The sequence below is a fragment of the Coturnix japonica genome, chromosome 17 (genome assembly GCF_001577835.2).
Source record: "Coturnix japonica isolate 7356 chromosome 17, Coturnix japonica 2.1, whole genome shotgun sequence".
NCBI lineage: Eukaryota > Metazoa > Chordata > Aves > Galliformes > Phasianidae > Coturnix > Coturnix japonica.
In genome coordinates this window covers 8,815,903-8,836,891 of record NC_029532.1, presented here as the reverse complement: position 1 = coordinate 8,836,891, position 20,989 = coordinate 8,815,903, and the positions used below count along the sequence as shown (strand labels likewise).

Below are 20,989 nucleotides of genomic sequence, written 5' to 3'. Positions count from 1 at the left end.
CAGGAAATATTGCTGAAAATAAAATAGGTACCTGGTCTTCAATACTGTTCTTTTTCATGAGGTTAAGTTCTCCTGTTCAAATTGAAACCACTCAGTTCTCCCAGTAATAAGCAAGTGAATAAGTACAGCACAGAGCATTAGACAAGTGAGACAAGTCCTACATCCATGTATATGAGCAATATATTTAGCTGCTCCAAGAAGAAGCTGAATGAAACTTAATCATCTTTCTTGAGACAGGGAAGATTAAGCTGCAGTGAAGTAGTACAGTCCTCAAAGCACTTTGTATTTCTGACCAACACTTGTTTATGCAGTAAAATTGGTCTGACATATCTGGAACACTTTGAGCTACCTGTGTAGTACTTAAGCTGTAGGTCCAACAATTTCTGGCACTTCCTCCATCCCCAAGTATGTCCTATGGAAGAAGCACCCAAGTCACAATTCAAGTCACAAGTTGATCCATATGGTCACTGGGTCATTAGACTAGGTATCAGACTAACAGCAAAGGTGTCCCACCCAGCCTTACACAATCACTCTTGATGGCTAAGATCCAAGAAATACAGCTGTCTGGGAGGGCTACTTAAGATGAACTGTGGCCAGAGTCTACTGTGGTAAGTACTAGTATTTTAAGCACCTGTCCGCCAATTCCTCTTGTGATATTAAAAGCAATGAGATGCGGCTTGTATTTTTATATAGCCTTCCTCATTAGGAGTCATATAATGTTTTCATTGCCTATTCATTTTTCTTGGATACTTTTCAATAGATCCTGTCTATCTGAACCAAAGCTTGAATGACTTTTTATGGAAACTGTCTTATATAGTGTATTAGAATATCGATGTCTTGTAAATATGTTCTAAATAATTGAATTATTTTTATGGAGAACATCCTACAGAACATTTCAATCCTGTTTGTCCTGTCCAGGTGACGCTGCAATACAAATAAGTCTTCACTTTGTCTAATCAATAGTGTATATTAGCAAAAACTCATTCAGAAAGACATACACTAACAAACATATCTTGCCCAATACACATGATGCCAGCTCTGCCATATAAATTTGCCACTTGAAAAATTCATATATTAAAGCTGATTCTGTAAATGCACTGCTTTACTACTGAGAGAAATTGCGGAAACTTTAACGTCTAGTTTCAGCTAGATGGGCTTATACATGCGAACTCTTCTGGAATTAAAACATGTCCTGCATAGCACTTGAATTCTGGGCCTGGATTTCTTTATGGCTGTCATGTCTCCTTTTCCTAGATGTCCTAGATTACAGTAAAGTAACTCTAGGAGAAGAACAGGGGTGGAATATTAAATAATAAGGTGAAAGGAGAAAACTCGCTTATTTGTCCAATCAAGGACCAAGGATAACCACAAAGTATACCAGGCCTGACCTAATGATTCTGAAAGTTCAGCAAAAAGAACTGTTCTGGAACCACTGCAGGGTTGTTTGGATACTACTGTCTAGCTCAGGGAAAAACTGCATACCTGATGACAAGCAGTACCCTCACATGACTTCTTATGCTCTTAGAGGAGGAAGAAGATCCTGCAGCAGTTGCATCACAGTATTTCTCAAGCCTGCTGATTTTTGGTGATTTCCAGAGAAAACTATGATTTTTGATATATAACTGATATATATGCATATAACTGGAAGGAATCCTGATGCTTTGGTTCCTATTTTTGCCCCCTTGGTCATGTTACCTGCAAACGCCGTCAATTTCTTACTTTCTGTGGAGAACTGTATATTGGCTAAGCAAAATAAATAAATAAATCTTATTTATAGGATATGACATCATTGTTAGGGGTTTTCTGGAGTAATCCCACTTGCTGACAAGCACAAACCTAAAGCAAGCAATTGGCCTGGCACAAAAATTGTAGAGAAAAGCTTTGTTTATATAAAGTGACTGCCAAATTCTTCTTCTCGGTGTAACTGAAGTTCTCATTCGGTGAAACGTGTGTTGGGATCCTGCCAATACAATTTAGGGCAACTATCTAAGCTTCTCTCCAGGACAGCCTGGTTGTAAGACAGTTCTGTTCTTCCAGCCAAAAATCAAGCATAGATCTCTTCAGAGTACACAAATGCTGTCTCCAGCTCAAAATGAGAGTTCACCAAAAAAGAGGACGTAGAAAATTCTTTTCCGCTATAAAACCTTTGTGCTCAGCCTTTTTAAGGCCTTTAGTTTCTTCTGGCATGAGACCAGAAAATGCTATGAAGAGAGAAAATGTTGTCAGGGACAACTGAGAGGAAATATGAAATCAAATACTCAAGAAAATCCAGAAAATCCTTACTGAAATGCACAGGCAGAACAGGAGCAGGAGATCTCTTTAAGGGCAGATGAGATGAGTTTTGACAAATACAGGCACTAAATTAAAACTTTATTTGCATGAAACAAACATGGCAGAATAAGGTAGAGGTCCTCCAATACAGAGAAATGCATACCAACTGCAGCAGCATTTAAGAATCAAATATTTCCTTCTTTTTAATACCTTGTGAAATGAATCTAGTTTTTCCTAGTCAAGCCTAGAAAGAAAACAGCTAAATTTGATTGAAATATCCGCTTGAATTTTAAAAATGTACAAACAAAAGTACTTAAAAACCTGTAAGATACGTCAGTTATATCAGATATGTTCCAGCATTATCAGCAAGACTGCTACGAGCACTATAATTATTTTCAAATTTAAACTGAAATTCGCATGACTTATAGTTTCTACAAATATTGTGTTATGGAATAATAAACATATAGAAACCACCTGATTAATCTATAATCTAATCTAAAAACCAAGATATTAAAGTTAACGGAAGTCATTTTACACACAGTGTTATCACTGATACACAATGAAGAAAGTCCATCTAAAAAATCAAATTAAGCAACATAACCAGTTTCTTGCAAGAGATTTAAATGACATTCTACAGTTAATACATGTCTTGGACTGCCTGACCTTTTCACAAGGCTGTGCACAATGCAAACATTCAGTGTGCCTCTCTAATGCATTTTTATTCATTACACATATACAGTATTATGAGACTAAAAAAAGGGAGGCTTTCTACCATCAGTTCTCTGTTAGGATTCTAACTCCATGAAGCCAATAATGTTTGCTATTAAAACTTCATACTACTTTTGTTCCAAGTCATTTTTCTACAGAAACATCTTTATTCTTAGTTTACTAATTAACTGAACATAATAGCACATACCCACCAAAACTACAGCCAAGCATGTACTTTGCAGTGAAATACCCAGTGCTAGTTCAGATTCTTTTACTGAAATTTGCTGGAGTCTACCCCCTAAGCAAGGGGACCAATTTTGGAATATTTTCATCCATTGCATTGTCTGAATGGTTTCACTTTTAGAATTATTCTCTCAGGAAAAGCAAAGTCCTGCAAAGACTTAATCCCAAAATTCTACAGAATTGACTGAGGAATAGTACTGCATGTGCAATGGTCTGAAGCAGAGCTAAGTAGAAGAGCTTTGACAATTTGACTTATCAACAAATATAACTATGTTCAAAAACAAATAGGAAGGGAAATAACTTGTCTGGTGCTATACACAAGTGTTCTGGAGTTTTTTCGGTCTCTATTTGACAACAACATTTTCAACCTGAACTGCCTCAGTAGGATGCTGTATTTCTATGACAACAATGTCAGCTGTCTGCTGTGACTGCAGAGAAGCAGAATGGCTACAGTAGGTTATTCTTTATGCTGCTATATGCCTGACACTGAGAATTGCATAAAGATAAGCAAGAACTGCAAAAAGGTGAGCAGAACTAGGGAAATAATTGTGAACTTGTACTTGGAACTGGTGAGGCCCCACCTTGAGCACTGTGTTCAGTTTTGGGCACCTCAGTACAGAAAGGACATTGAGGTGCTGGAGCAGGTCCAAAGAAGGGCAACAAGTCTTGTGAAGGGCTTGGAGAATGATCTGCATGAGGAGAGACTGAAGGAACTGGGGCTGTTCAGCCTGGGGAAGAGAAGGCTGAGGGGAGACCTTATTGCTCACTTCAAATACCTGAAAGGTGAGAGCGGGGTTGGTCTCTTCTCACTGATGACAGGATGTTTACTTTGCTCTTCTGCCTTCACATATGCCAACTGGTCATATCCACTGCATTAACTGATCAGGTTTCAACTTGCACTTACTTAGTAATTTGTCTCTTTCTTCCACATATGAAGCCATTCCAGAATTCCATTACTCTGATAGTAAGACACCACACTTCAGCATTTTATTATTATTTTTTTAATTAATTCATCTTTGTGATACCATTCACCCTACTGTATCTAAAAGCCTGTTTTTCCAGGCTTTTCTCAAATCTTTTGTTAGAAGAGAGACTTTATTCTCCTCAACATGATGGTATTTTTGTTGAAATCCATTCCAAGCAGATGTTCAGATATTCACAGAGTACACCACGTAATTCTTTGTGAAACAGTATTAACAGTATTAACCATTTAATTTTTCCTAGAAATACTCTATTTGATAGAGAGTAAAGATTATTTGTATTTTCATGGCAGTATTTCAGGATCTTTTGTCACTATTGTTACAGTCATCAGACTAACTGGCTCTTCCTTAGTGATGTTCCAGTCAACCCTCCCAATACTTTTCTACCAAATGCTCTAAGTATACACACATTTTGAGTCAAGGTATTAGCTGAAGTATTTAATAACTCTGGTAACAAGACCAGTTCCAAAAAAAAAAAAAAAATCTTTCTCTCTAAAACATATTTCATAATCTTCCTTACCAACCGTATGGGAACCATTAGGTCACAGCCTGAATCAGTGATTGAGCACCTTGTGAAGGTATTGTGTAGCCAACCCTGGGAGCACTGGTGAAGAAATTCACGTGTGACAAGACACATCCCTCCCTAACCACATTACAGAGAAGGATCTCTCCTCAGAGATCACCTCCTTGGCATTATTTGGTGAGACTTAATCCTCAGATGGAGGGGTAAGTGTTTCCTTCTTTATTACCAGATTGTGACCTCTACCTTTCTTGGGTGATCTGAAACTGGTTTTAAGTAGCCATATCTGCTACTGCATATCCATACACCACTGTTACATTACCAACATCTGGTCACTTTGAACACTTAATTCTGCTCAATTAAACAGAAGTTCTCTATTTATTAATAGGTAATTATATAGCATTGCAGCTGTCTTGAGTGAGTTACTTAAAAACTTAGCTGTAAGGTTTTAAAACCAACAAACTTTATACTGTATACTTTGTATCACTGCATTAGTTAACTCTCTCACAAGCCCCATAAACTTTCAAGTTAATATCTGAAGTACCAGCTTAATAAAAAAGTAATTTTAATTTGGGAAATGTCTTTCATGTAATACTTACAATGGAACAGATTAAATCCTGGACTTCTTAAGAGATGGCTTCGGTGTTCCTGAACAAAATTCCCAGAATATAATCATTATGTAGCAGAATGAGGACTAGACCTTCACCTGCTTTTAAAAAGCTATTTCATTTTGGAAATCTAGCTACAGACATTAATCATTCTGAATAATACTTAGGCATCTTGGTATTATCAACTCCCATAACATGATATGAAATACTCCAGACAAACCCCAAGGCATCTTCTGTCAACAGTTTCTTGTTCAAGCACAGATTAAACAAACATCTGTCGTTTCCTTTAAAATTTCCAAGACTAAATGAAAGAATAGTACTTACTTATAATTGTCATCTTCCATAAATTTCTGAAGTTCCTCAATGTAACGGACAGACTTCAAATACTTTTGTACATGGGGTAGTGTTGTAAGATGTTCTGTAGAGTGTTAAAACAAGACAAATTTTTGCATAATCCACAATAAAGGTTTACCTTTTTGTTTTTTTCCTTCTGGTTCTCATGATCATTTTAATAGAAAGAGAGCATGTGAACTTCTCTACAGAATAAATAAAACAGAACTATTACTTTGACTCTAAGAAGACTTTAAAGATTTCATTAAACAGAAGTGATGCTCAGTTGTTAAAGAAAACATATCAGATGCATGTCATCATCATAACACCTAGAGGATTTTATAATATGCTATTTCACAAGTGGAGAAGAGTTCCTTTCACGTAAGCCCTGCTTGGATTTTGTACCAATTGTTTTGGGGGAAATCAAAGCCTGCAGCAATGGCTACTGATGATTCTCGTATGCATATGAGATAACTTCAAAAATTATGATGCTGCATATCAAGATAAAAATATGCTAAATTCAGAAAGACAGAAAAATCCTTTGAGGGTATGGTGCATGAACAGGAACACATCTTGTATTATCTGAATTAGCTCTAGCTCTAACAGTCTCATAAATACCAGTGTCTTAAAGGCGCCTACTTCAAGGCCATATTTTAATTTTCATTCTGATTTTAACAAAAGCAGTTAAAATTAATGCAATGAAGGAAGTTGTCCCACTGTCAAAAGGAAAAGGTCAGTGAGATAAGATTTCTTTTATCAAAGTATTTGGAGACAAATTGAACGTCACAATAATAACACGAAAGATAAATAATCTAACTCTTCAGAATCATACACTCTCATGACTAATCCATAGCTTTAAATATCTTATACCAAAATCTACAACAAAGGACAAGGGTCAGGTACTTAAACATACACAATATCTCATGTAACTTTCTCATAATCTAAGATTTAATCTTTTTTTCTTATTTTTTCTATTAAAAATATTCCCAAACCAGAGCATTTAAATGTTCTGAATTTATTTCATTGTACAGCTACTGTCAAGGTTTTCCAGCTTCTTTTATGTTTAAGTAAAGAAAATTCACGGTAAATACTCAGAAATATGCTCAGTATTTGTCAAGACCCCCAAAGCAGCACATTTCTTGACATGAGGTTTTTCATACCAGGCTAGAATTGCAGAAATGAATTTCAGAGCACAGTGTTGTTAATAAACAGAAGTAACATCATCTTCCTAAGTGAGGCAAAGGAAAAAGTTTAATAGAGAATTTAACAGCAGTTATATTGAAATATTTGTATTTCATTCTGTAAACTTTTCATCATGACACTAACAACAAAATGGTAATGAAACTGACATACTGCATACTCCAAAAATATAATATCTGCTAGAAAGGAAATATAAAGATGTATTTCCTGCTGACTGTTGGTACTACCAGCTGTACTTGGAATTATACCATTTGTAGTCCATACATAGCAGTAAATGCTGCACAGTTCTGTTACAGTTCTTACAGTTTAGAATATATGCTCATTTGCTTAACTGTGTACAACTCTACAGATCTTACCCTCCTGTGTTGCCTTTACATAGGTTAGAAACCTCTTATCATGTTATTAAATACACTTTAATTAAGATTTCATAGAAGTAAAAAATAAAATATTACAAACCATAGTTACAGGAGACTTGCAGATCAGCTATTGTTCGGAGAATATTGTTCATTTGATTGGATCTTTGTTCATTTTCCATAATGCTGCCAGAAGCAGGATATGCAGAATCAATGTAGATTAAGTCGAGGAGATAAATTCCTGAAACAAACAAATCAATCAACTCACTGATCTGGTGTTTCATATAGAAAAAGTTGCACAATTGTTAATGAGCAAAATGGCCAGCAACGATTGACCACCACCATCTTCTAGGTTCATTAAATAAAGGACTCATTTGTTCAAACATCTCACAGGTTGTGCTATAATTCTATAATATGTCTTTAGAAAAAGGACAGAACAGGTTTTGCTTTTGTGCACTTTGTAGGCTGAAGTCTACCATGAAAAAATTGCAGAGCCATAAGTAATGAACATGAGAACTCAGCATTTTTGGCTTTTCAGTAGGTCCCTTATCATGTGTAAGCAACCTACTGCCAACATTCTCTGGTGTAAGAGCACTACTGGTATCTTCTTGTTTGTTTACAGTTACTTCCCATTCCATCTTTCAAATTCAGCTAAGAACTTCCTCTGGAATGCATGATAAAATCATAGCTCTGTGGGAGAACTGCACTGCAGTCTGTAAGAACAGCACTACAGTGTGATGCATCTCACACATGCAGGGCTGTCATAGAAACAGAACCTGCCTGTGCAGTCTTGCAGGATGAGTTGGACAAGCAGCTTTTCCCTTCCACAACAAAGTTTCTCAGAAATAATATGCTGAACAGAAATTATTGCACACACCTCATTCAGTGATCACTGCAGCTATTACTGCTGTGTGCCAAAACCATTATCTCAGCCTGACTTTACTTTAAAGGATTGTTCTGACATTTAAGTCAGCTAAAAGTCAAAATTTAAACTAATATATTCTTAAACTATTATGTAAGATGAATAGGGAAGCTTGTGTTTCTTTTTTGCATAACAAAGAAATGAATATTCTTTTTAACAGTAAAATAACTCGTGTGCTGTAAAAATCTGCCATATTTCCATATCACATTTTCCATATCAGATTTTCCACACTCTTTTTTGAGTGTGCATATATTTGTATATAATGAATGACTTTTCCCCCCACATTTTCTTGTCTGCCTAAAAAAACCACTCTTAGTGTTTCAGGAAAAGAGCTGCCTGGCTCAGTTACTCTTCCAGCTTCAGCACATTACATTCTCTCAATAAATTCCAGCTATTAAAGCAACAGGAAATGCGATTGTGCTAGTCAAGCAGAATTTTCTCAAAACGAAGGGAAGCAACTACAATAAACGGAATGGAGGATGTCTAAGCAACATACTCCTCTCTGAAAGAACTTTAGTATGTGTGAATTAATTACTAATAATCTTTAGAAGTGTATTACGTGTGTGCAGTAAAAACAAATTATTTTTCATGTTATCTCCTGGCAGTTAGTATGCCTCAAACCTATTCAAAAAATACATGTATGTAAGATTTCCATTTGGGAAAATATAAATTGTTACCTTAAATTAAAACATAATTATGTATTCTCTAGTGCTCTGTTACATACATCAAGAGCAGTAAGTTATAAATCAGCAGCAAGAGTCAATGGAATTCAAGAATAGCCATGTAACTTACTGAAGTCTGCTGCTTTACAGTTCACGAAAAACAGATCAGGCAATTTTGTTAGATTTACACAAATACTGCACAAGCACAATCTCCTTCACATGCTGAGTTCACTTGACATTTCATTAATATGTTGTTCTACAGTTCAGATTCACACTTTCTGTGTAATTCTACATATCTCAAGAACTATCTGCAGGATCTGCACCTACTTTTTTCCTGACACTCAGGAACAGAACCACAGAGAAGTCTGAGCTGGAAAGGATCTTTAAGATCATCCAGTTCCAAGCTCCCTGCTATAGGCAGGGACACCTCCCTCTACACCAGGTTGCTCACAGCCCTATCCAGCCTGGCCTTGAATGCTTCCATGGAGAAGGCATCTACACTGTGCTGGCAACCTGTCTAAGGGTCCTTATGGAGATCTCTTGCAAGAATTTTTCTCACTAGCTTGCTTGTTATCTGAATCTTCAGATGTCTGACAAGCTGATAAGTAAAGAGTTCGTTGGGTCACAAATTGGATTATGCCCAGCATTAGCCAGGTTGTAAGTGCCTACCTTATTTCTTTAATTTAAGCCTGTATCCTTCCACTGCTTAGGAAGTTATAGGTAAAAAATTATACAAACTATCACAGAAAAATGAAGGAATAGACACAGAAGCAGTGAAAAGCAGTAACAAATCCAATTCATTCTGAACTGTTAACATTTTGCTGTGAATCCATAAGGCTATAACCGTTTCCTGACCTTACACAAAACACCCAATATGGGCTAGGGAAGACTGCATCCTTTACTGACACAGACAGAACAGACAAGAGTGCTCCAAAGGACACTGTTAATTTCAGAATTAATGTGTCTACACACTTGCAAACTGTGAAAAATAACATTTTAACTTATGAAAATTAGGTGAATAGGCCAACATAGTAACTTTTGTATTTTTACTGCAGGTAGTAATTTAAATCTAAGAGATCAGTTGCCCAGTATATTGTCTCCCGGTAACTATAAAGGAGTTATTGCTGCCCGGTAGTGGTGCTTGCTTGCCATCTTAACATGACACTGGAAACCATTTTTACTGTTTCCACTTAGCATTCCTGAAGTGTTATCTAATTTCCACCTCTCTCTATCTCTCCAGCTTTGCAGGGAAACTAGCAGTCTCTGCTAAGTCTGTCAGTGAACAGCATGCACATCTGCTCTGTAAATAACCTATTAAATGACTTGAACTTGACTGTTTAAAAAAATAACATAGAATAAATCACTCCTCCACAGGGCACAGTGTGGGCTATCCCCAGCATGGTCAGACTACAGCCTGTCCTGCTTCCGTATGCCTTCATCAGGGCAATCAGTGGCATTGTGAACTCTTCTATATACATGATGTAATGATAGAGATAGATAAGAATCAACTTATTTTGCTCAGAGAAAACACAAAATTATTCCTCTCAGCAAAAGACTTCAAGACCTGCCTCTCAAAGGAAAGACTCAGATTTGCACTATGCCAAAGAAAACACACACCACTGGCTTTTCAAACGTTGGTTTATATTTGTGCTACTGTGCACAGAAAAGGCTTTCAAAGATGTGAAACCATCGGGATATTTTCCAGAGGGTGAGCTCATGGGCAGCTGCTTCCACAGGCAAAACATTTTCCAGTGATACTGACTTTTCTCAATTGTCACTAAAATCAATTTTGCAGCTGTTTACTGCATGTTGAGAATACGGTATTTATTAATTTATGGCATCATGGAAATATCAACACAAGAATAGCATGGCTCAATAATATATAATTAAACTCGTCAAGTAAAGAAGAGAGATTTAAAAAAAAAAAAAAAAAAAAAAGAACTATAATATCTAGCTCTTGAATTTTTACTCTAGAGCTCAACCAAAGCAGTAATATTACCACAGTATTAACACAGGGAAACTGAAATAGTACATGCAAAAGAAAAATGAACTTGAAATGTAGTAGTCAGTGCAGCCAGATCATGCATTCTGCGCATTCCAATTACTAGAGAGCAACTTCAACAGTTAAGTATTTTTGAAAAGCCTTTTCCCACATACAGCATTGAAGTTTTACCATACAAAGTAAGGCAGGGGACAGAGAGAAAGCTACTTATCAATTGACGAACTGGTTGAAAGTCGAAATCACTTTAGTAAGCAGTCTGTAAAACCAAAGACGCCATTCTTAGCAGATTAGCTCATAGTCAGAGAAGAGACTACAGTTTTGTGGTATCATCGGTTTCACAAAATTTGGACCTTTTCCATTGACTAACGTCTGGAATGTTTTTCTACACAACCAAAGTTATATACTGGTGATTCCTGTTAGGACTTGGAATACTCCAAGAAACTGAACGTGCATCTTTGCCAAGGCAACAACATGCAATTTGTAACAGACATTGCCAGTTTAGTGGCCAAACGAATGTGATCACTTAGAGGAAAGTAAGGGCAGGATTAAGACCAGTTTCATTTATTTCTATCTGATGCCAGCTAGCCAGAACTCTCACATATACTCACATACACATATAAAATGCATACTATGAGGCTGAGACAAAAAGACAAAAAGCTTTATCAGAGAAATTATTTATATTATTTTTACTTCAACAGTTCCAAATTCCTAAACGCACCCAAGAAATATTGACTTTTGTTACTTCTTACAATGCATCACATGCTTTTACTACAATCACTGATCCCTGCCCAACTGATTTTCCTTCTTCGACCCTGTGTTAAAAGAATCTCTCCAACACAAACAAGGTTCAAATCCACATGAAGCAGCACTGCACACTTGAGTCAACTATGGCACACATCACTTTTAACCCCACCTATGTTTGCCACTGTATTCGCTTTCTTATTCAACCTTTTCGTTTTACCTGTACATTATAAAGGTAACATTATTATTTTTTTTTAATTAGCCTTAGAATGTTTGATTTTTTTCTCTTGTAGTCCTCTTGTAGTCATTTATAGGACCTTAAAGAAGCACCTCAAAACTTAAACTTATTAATATACCCCTTTTCTGCTCAAGCACCCAGTTTTAATTGTAGCTTTATATAATTATTTAAAATGCTTTAAAGTATCTTAATGATGACTGCTACAATGGGAGTTGTCAGAAATAGCTTGACATAACAATACAGACAATTGTTTTCATGCTGTAACCATTGAATGTGGAAATGATGAACTTCCCAACTTCTGACAGGCTTAAGAGCTTCTATTTATTATTAAAGAAGAAGGCAGGTGCAATTTGCATATGCATATTTAAATTAGAATCTCAAAACCGTTTAGACTATAGCATGTCTCTGTGTTTTCTTGTTAAACAGCAGAGCTCTCTGGCAAAATTCACACTAATACTACAAACACTAAAACAAGGACTGAACTAAATCCAGCTAACTTCTCAAGTAAGTACCTTATTATTTTTTGTTATAAGAAAAGAAACACAGTCGTGAAAATATTCAAGTTAGACTTGAAAAAAAAACAGAGGTGGTCCCAATAGATGGCCATCAAAATGACTACAACATTAGAAAACGTGTTCAAGGAAAAAAGCTGAAGGAATTGGGCTTGTTCAGCCTAGAGCAGTGAAGGTGCAGAGGCAAGTACTAACCAGTCTTCCAGACTTAAAAGGAGGTTATAGGACAGAGGGAAATACTCTATTAGGATACACAGTAACAGAATATGAGGTGATGATAGAAATTCAGGTTAGTCAGCAGGATCTGCCTTTGTAGCACTCTGTGACATAGGACTTAGTATGTCAGGTTGACTGTTGGACTTGAAGGTCATTTTGAACACAGATAATACTATGAAATTCTGCCCAGGTAAAAATTCTTCACTGTGAGAACAAATTTTAGAATCGATTCCCCAGTGTTGTGGTTTGAAGAGTTAATCACATGACACTCCTCCTCCGCTCAGGAGAAAAAGACAGGGGGGAAGGAAGAAGGGAAAAACTAGACTGAGATAGGAGAAACTAATTTATTAAAAGGAATGTGAGATAATACAGAATAATTAAGAGTAATAAATCAAAATGAACCAAAAATAAAACTGGAAAGTCAGTCTGAATTGGCAGACCCTCTGTGGCTCGCCTCCCAGAAAAGACAAGAGAGCTCTTCACCCATCCCCCGGTATTGGAAGTCATGTGGAGGCTCCTGGTAAATGTAGTATATCCCAATGCATCTCCCTCTTAGAGAGTCAGAACCCACATATTACTGCTAGAGAGAGAAATAGGAAACACAGCTCTGCTGTGCAGTGCCTCTGAACCCAGCAGCCTGCTGTATGATGTTATGCTATGCAATACTGATAAAACCACGACACTCAGAGAAAGAGGACAATTTGCCTTGGCGGAAATATTCAAGATGCTGCTTGATAGGGCCCTGGATAACCTAATCCATGGCCCTTGCTTCCAGAAGAAAGTTGGACCAGATGAACTCCAGGGGCCCTCCAGCCACAACTTCTCTAACATTCCATGATAAATACGCTAGCCTATGCTTCCGTGTCTGTTACTATAGGACAGTGTGGAGTACAAAAATTGTACTAATTAGTTGTTACAAGGCTATGTGTCTATTCACGTAGACAACTGTCACTGATTTTAACTGAAAAATGAGACTGCTTGTAAGCGCTTGGTTTAATCAAGAGAAGTAAGAAAATCTGACCTTGAAAGAAAACATAACTGAAGAGAACATTTTATTTTGGCTTTACCAACTAAGATTTGATGTTGGTGAGACACACATTTAAATATGTTGTAAGGCTGGTCTAGTGAATAAATAAGAACATGTTAATACGTACTCCGAAGTAATCAACACCATCATCGTATCTGAAACAGTGTTACAGATTCCAAGCAAAAAAGTACAGTGTACGGCATGCAAGTCTGCCAATTTATTATTATTATTATTTTTACTTGAAAAAGCAATATATTGAAAAAAAAAAGATGTTCTGTATCGGACTGTTTTCTTGATCATATGAAATTTTTTGACTGAATCAAACTAACTTCTCGTTTTTATGCTTATTATGCAAAACGTTAAATTCTCTCTTTTGGTTTCAGGGACCAGAAAACATTGCTGGATGGCCACGTTCCTGCTCTGGGCTTTTTTATACCTGGAAAGCATGGAAAAACTGCTTTGGAATATTTACTCTGGAACAGATACTCTATTACTGGCCCAGCATTCCTAACAAATGATGACATCCAAATTGAGAGTTTCACTGGAAACTTGTTTCACAGGTTCAGTAAGTTTTCAGTGGAGAATCAATTTACCAGAATAAAATTTAGCAATCATTTGGCAAATGCACTTCATAGGTTAAAAACCAATGTCAACGTATCACCTAAACATAGCACTGCTCCAATCTACAACCCTGACACCAAAATCATAAATCACTCAATAACTTCAGTGAATATTCTGAAAACTATTTTACTTTGTGATAAACAAGAAGTTAAAGTTACTGGGTACATATGGTATTATGTATGCTTAGGAGAAAAAACAGTATAGAACACAAACTAAAACCAGCTTACATTTTAAAAATACAGTATTTCCAGAAAGTACTGACAGATCTGACCCAACTGGCACACACAGTATTTCCAAATACACTTTTAACAACTGGAAGTAGCAGAATCCATACTTGCTACTACAGCATGTGCACGAGTACTAAAAACAGTTCCACTCAAAAGCAATAGTTTCAACAACTGGATCGAAAAAGCAACCACATTACTCTTAGGCAAGTCCCTTGAAAGGCTGAGCAACTGTAAAATCAAGCATTCATTCAACAAAATTCAAAACTGAACGCCAGGACTGGTACAACTTTTAATTCCCTCCTCTGCCAAGAGCATCTGTGTTATCCAGTTTCTCTTGGCTCCCTCTATAACTGGAAAAAGAAATCCAAGGATCACCATTTCCAGAAAAAGAAACTTTTGATCATACCATCTTCTCAGGAGCTGTAACATCTCTTCAAGATGACTTACAGACTTGAATATCTCAAATACTTAGTTATTCTTCATATGGCACACATAAGTCATGTTCTAGTTAGCTGTAGATTTTAGGAAAGCAATGTTACAAATAATACTTATATATAACATAGATTATAAAACAAACATAACATGCAGTTTGCAGGCTTAGCAGAATGCCTTGTCATAAAATGCTGCTTCTGTTTCTGTTTGCACAGAAGTGGCAACCAAAAAGAATACTTACGAGTACAGTTTCACATTTTAAAGATAAGCTTTTTGTATCTGCTTGGCACTAGTAAGGCCACATCTGGAATAATGCATTACAACACAGACATCAAATTGAACAGAGGCCAACCTAAGACTACTGGGATGTCCTGACAAGCAGGAACAGATGACACATGAGGGAAGGCCTAAGGAACTGGGCTTGTTTAGCCTGGACAGAAGGGTCCAGAGGTGCAGAACATAACTGTGGTCATTTCTCTAACAAAAAAGGACTGTGTGGGAGTTGTACAGATCAGAGCCAGATTCTTCTCAGAGATGTACTGCAACAGGACACAAAGCAACTGACATAACTTGCAGCAATAGAAAACCCACTCAGCATAAGGGTTAAGAAAAATCAAATGCTGTTAGAGGGGTCAAGCACTGCAATGTCTCCCAGAAAGGCGGTGAACTTGCATTTCTGGATATTTTCAAAACACAGATGGACAATTTCCTGAGTATCCTAATTTAATTTTTAAATAAGCCCTGTTTTGAGTAGGAGGTTGAACCAGTTAATCTCTAGAGACCTTTAGAAAAAAAGTGTGCATTTTTCCTTTCCTGCAGTAACTTGCTGATGTGACTGTGACACTGGCCTGAGAACCTTGCACCTATATGCAATCTGATAGAAATCTGGCTAGAGAATAGCAATTGCGATGGATATTCTAACAGATAATGCTCTTCCTAAAATAAAATACCTGTGTCTATTATTTTAAATTCATTAACAGATTTTGAGATCACAGATCATCAAGCATTGCTCACATACCCTCACAACTGTGTAATCTTGCTGGAGACCAGTAATGAGCGAAGAACCCAAGGTCTCAGTACTGAACCCAACTCTATTAAACATTGCAATTAATTATACAGATAATGGTGACCCTCAGAAAGTTTGCTGATGATAGAGAACTGAGGAGGCAGCAAATACACAAGAGGGTCATGCTGCCATCCAGAGTGACCTTGACAGGCTGCAGAAATAGGCTGGCAAACTTTTCACAGAGCACAAGGAACAATTTTCCTCTACCTATGGAGCAACAACACCAGGCACCAGAGCTTCCTAGAGGAAAAGCAGCTTGACTGAATAAGATCTGGGGGTCCTGGTGGGCACCAGGTTGAATGTAGGCTAAATAGGCCACAGATTTCTGGCCACATTGAGCAAAATACTGCCAGAAAGTCAAGAGGGGTGATCCTTCCTCTCCAAGTCAGCACTGGTGAGGCTGCACCAGGAACACTATGTCCAATTATGGGCTCTCCAGTACCAGAGATGTGGAAATAATGGATAGAGTCCAAGAAAGGACCATAAAACTGATAAAAGGACTGAAGTATCTCTCCTATAAGGAGAGGCTGAGAGAGCTGGGACTGTTCAGCCTAGAGAAGACAATGCTCTGGGGTATCTTATCAACACCTAGAAATACCTGAAGGGAGAGTGCACTAAGGACAGCTCTTTTCAGAGGTGCCTGCTACCAGGACAGTGGGCAATGAGCACACACTGGTATACAAGAGGTTTCATCTAAACAGGAGGATGCGCTTCTGTGCTATGTGGGTAACGGAGCACTGGCACAGGTTGCTCAGAAAGAGACTCCTTCCTGGAGTATCTTCAAAAGCAATCTGGACATGGCTCTGGGCACCCTGCTCTGGGTGTTGCTGCCTGAGCAGCGGTTGAACCAGATGGCCTCCAGAGCTCCACTCCCACCTCAAGCAATCAGTGACTCTGTGATACAATACACATTGCTGAAAGAGACACATCTGATCTTCAGTATTTGTCCTTACTTACACGACAACTCAGAATATAGCTAGGGGGACTGCGTGCTTCTTTCTGAATCAAACTCTATCAACAGATTCAGTGGAAGTATTAAAAAAATGGATTTTTTTTTCCTACTGGACTTATCCCAGAAAAAGCTGGTAAATTGGAAGTTGAAAGCTTTCTTGCTCTCAGATGGATTTTGAAAAAATCAGTCTTTTCCCTGGTCCAAGTATGTGCCAATGGTTTCTTCCTTATTTTGCCCTATCCATTAATGTGATTTTATCACACTTACAGTTTTCTTTCTCAGTCATGTCTTTTTTGTGTCCTCTAAGACATAAGAACAGGATTAAGAACAAACCCAAAGCACAACTTCAGTTGCTCAACATAACTCTTCAATTTTTAAAAATCATAAAGAAGTATTAAATAACAAGGAATAAACTTGAATGGAATGATTATTTTATTTACTAAATAGTAAATAATTTTTAAAACTGCAGTTTAACTCTTCTAAGGCTGTTTGTGAATTGAATGTAATTCACTGAAGAGTTTTGGATGAAATTTTATTTTGCTAAGCTTGATTTCCTAATCAGAAGAACAGTTGTCATTTATTTCTCTCTCTCTTTTTTTTCCCCCAAAAGCTCAACTCTGAAACATTTTCTTCAAACAGAGCAGCCTGATAAGTCAAACCATTGAAGTGCAGCTGATTTTTCATGTTTAACACTGTTCAGTGCAGCTTTGGAAAAAAAGGAATAGTCTTTCTGTGGAAGAAGACACGTGACTAACAAAACTACCAATGCTTTTAATTGCTGTGTTGCTGCTTCCCTTAGTGTTACAGACTGAGACTGGCCTTTTCAAACTTCATTAACTTTCCCACATCAGTGATTTCTCGGATCTATCATGGAAGAATTTATTTATATTTGGTTCTTTTTTTGTAAAGGCACTAAACAAGTGGACTACATCTATCCTTTTAGGAATACAAAGAAAATAACAGTGACTCAATACGATAAACATTTTCTGCTAATGCCTGGAAGGGTCAGCTGGAAATACCAGTGTTCTTAAAGAGACACAACATTTCAGCATAGTTACAAATGCACAGGCTTCAAAGGAAATGAAAGCAATAATATTTTGGAGGATTGTCTTTTCAGTTTGACAGCTGATTTAAAGTGCTTTAGAGAAAACTGAACGTTCCTGAAAGGCATTCACTCCTACTTTTTCATGTATCACATCCTCAACTAAGCAGTCTAATGTCACGGTGAATATCATGCAAACACAAATTGTTGCTGACCTACATAGTGTCTTACTCTTCTTTACTCAAGCATATTGACAACCTCAGAGGGGAAAAAAATAATCTGAAGCTGGGTTGCTACTCCACTACTCTGCTACTCTGGCCACTGAGAAGCGCCTGTAAATATCTAATACTGACTTTCTGAGAAGTCTCACCTGGAATACTGAACCAACCTCAATGAACTCATTTTCTGCATTTAATGAAAGGAATATTATCATTATATCGTACTTAGCCGTTCCAAAACTAAAAAAAGAATATGAGATCACACTGCTCCTGAATAACCTCAACCTAATGGATCACTGGAGTTAAACATTCCACATTTGTTACTGTAGCAACAGCGCCTAACAAAGCAAAACAGAAAAAAAGCAGATCAGAAATCAAACAACTCTCAAGATACCAGTCTGTGAAAGAAATCGTTATCAGAAGTTAGAGAGAATTAAGTTCAGGAATTTATGTCCAAAAAAGCCTCTGTCTGATGCAAACCATTCCCGCACACACTGAAGCTGGAAAAAATTCCAAAGTTGCCTGAGACTTCCCAGCACAGCTCTCCACCACAGTACAACCAGACGGTGCTACCAAATGTTCTAATTTGCCCCCCAAAGCCCAACCATTTCCTTTTGCTGTTTCCATGAATCAGAAAATTATTTAAAAAATCAGTATTGTAATAGTGATTTTAGTAAATAATAGTAATAATGAAATAGTAATTTCATCATTCTGATGTTACCTAGCAGCAGAAAGAAGAGAATGCTACAGAAAGGGATGTAGGAAAAGGCAAATACAATAGTTGCTTGTGAGACCCAGCTTCCTTTCACCAGAAAGCTGTGGTTTAGAGACTTCCTGATATAGATCTTGTGTAAATATTTATGTGTTTAAGTCTGGGTGGCATTTCTTCTTTACAGCGTTTCTTCTCTGAATCTGTCAGTTGAATTTCTGCTCCTCTCAATGCACTTCTTCTTGTTGTTCAGTTTTTGGCTTCAACAGCTCTTGTGTAAAATGAATTCAGCAGTTCAACTACACAAGCTTCACAAAGTAATTTGTTTGACCGATTTCGCAAAGTTTGTCTTTTTAAGACTGCCACATTCTTAACTATTTTGCTCAACTTGAGCTTCTAATGACTGACTCAAAGTTAATTTACATGACCAGATGTTTTATAGTATTTTATTAAGTTCTCAAATCCAAGTTTAGCACTATACCACTCCTTGCTGATTGAATTACTCCACTGACAGAAAACTGTCAGCTTGCAAGGCCAAGAAGAGCTGGGATCTTTCACTACTGCTAGAATCTGCTATTCTCCAACCTGGGACTTGAGTGACAGTTGATCTCTGAGATTCTCAAGACAAAAACCAAATGTAACAGCTATGAAATGCTTTGAAAACCATGTCACTAAGCCTACACGCTTTAATAAAAGCAACACACTATACTTTATAATTATTACAAATGCAATAAAAAGACATTCCCATTTGGTCCAAACAGAATGCCTGCACAAAGCTAATTCTGTTCTTCACTTCTACAAATACCCAGTTCTATACCAATCAGTTCAGATAATCTATGAACATTAGGCAGAAATAAAAGTTCCCTATCACCTAGTGAAGAAGCACATCTTTATTCTTTGCCACAGACAAACTGCAACTGACAAAAAAATAAGAAGACTTTGTCACAACAATTTTGACTGACTCACATAGAAAAGTTTCTGGAAACAGGCTATGCAGACCTTAAAGTAAGAAAAAGCACCCAGCATCACTTACTCAAAAAGGTGATCTAGGTAATAATGCACTTCAGATTTCATTTAGATGAAATAAGAATGATCAAATAAACAAGGTGTGACTAATTTTGATATTCCAGATCCTTTTACTTATAATGTTCTTCTATAAGAGAACACCATCAACTTAAAAACGTGCAACAGATGTCTTTATTTACCCTCCTTCAATGGGTTAAATTCCTAGGCATTTAACTGCAGTTATGTCATTGTTCTAAAATCAATGGAACTTAGGTACACGCTAATGAACTTAGAAGTTATCATTAATGATACATAAATTTGGTCCTAAAAAAAGTTCTTCAAAAAATGTGAACCCTCTTTTTTGAAAATCTTTTACTTCGGAGAACCTTGCTGCTCTGAAGTGTAACACCGAGTCAGAAACATGTATTTTTCTAATAAAGCAAACTGGAAACACTTGTTTATAGATGAAAATGAAATATTCAGCTCAAGTGTAAGTGCAGCAGGCACTTACTTTCCCAGCTCTGTAAAGAGCCAGGATATAGAGAGACTGATCTGCACAGGAAATCGTTGCCTACATAACCTGGCAAATTCCCAGAGCAGACATTACTCCTCATTTTTCCTGCTCTATACTTACCCCTCTCTCAAAAAGTGCTACACATCTGTAAGTTGAAAAGGTACCCTGAAAATGAGGGAGGGGGAATCACAGGCAAAGCTGAAAAAAACTCACTGGATCTTTTGCTAAACCTGTCAAATGAAGAGAATTACCACACCGCAGTTCAAATAAATCATTTATTTTCCTTTTTTCTTACAGTATAAAATTAGTGCATCTGGAAAGCTCTGAAATTCTTCAGTTTGAAGTATCCAAATGCCCTTATCTAAAAGCACTACAGTGGCCACTCAAGTCCATTCTTTGTGTTCTCTTTGGCTAGAAAAAGAAGTAAGCTTTCAATTTAAATTACAGAATAAAAACACCATAATGAAAGGAGCAAATGAGAGGAACTAATATGCCCTGCTACTCACTGAAGGCCTTCAACACCCAAGGCCAACAAGATGACCAAATGCCGGGTCATGCACTTAGTCCAAAACAATCCCAGCGACTGCTACAGGCTTTGGACAGAGTGGCTGGAAGACTGTGTAGAGGAAATGGACCTGGGGGTATTTATTGATGCTTGGCTGAACATGAG

General features: G+C 37.1%; 1 protein-coding gene across 11 annotated transcripts in view; it reads right to left on the bottom strand.

Annotated features, from left to right (window-relative positions):
• Positions 1-20,989, bottom strand: part of RALGPS1 (Ral GEF with PH domain and SH3 binding motif 1) — a 91,775-nt gene that overhangs the window by 23,789 nt on the left and 46,997 nt on the right. For all 11 annotated transcript variants that reach the window (XM_015879390.1, XM_015879399.1, XM_032448045.1 and 8 more), the window contains 2 exons: positions 7,317-7,454; positions 5,655-5,748 (listed from right to left, as the gene is read on the bottom strand). In XM_015879390.1, the coding sequence (XP_015734876.1) occupies positions 5,655-5,748; positions 7,317-7,454 (232 nt within the window). The remainder of the gene's footprint in view (positions 1-5,654; positions 5,749-7,316; positions 7,455-20,989) is intronic.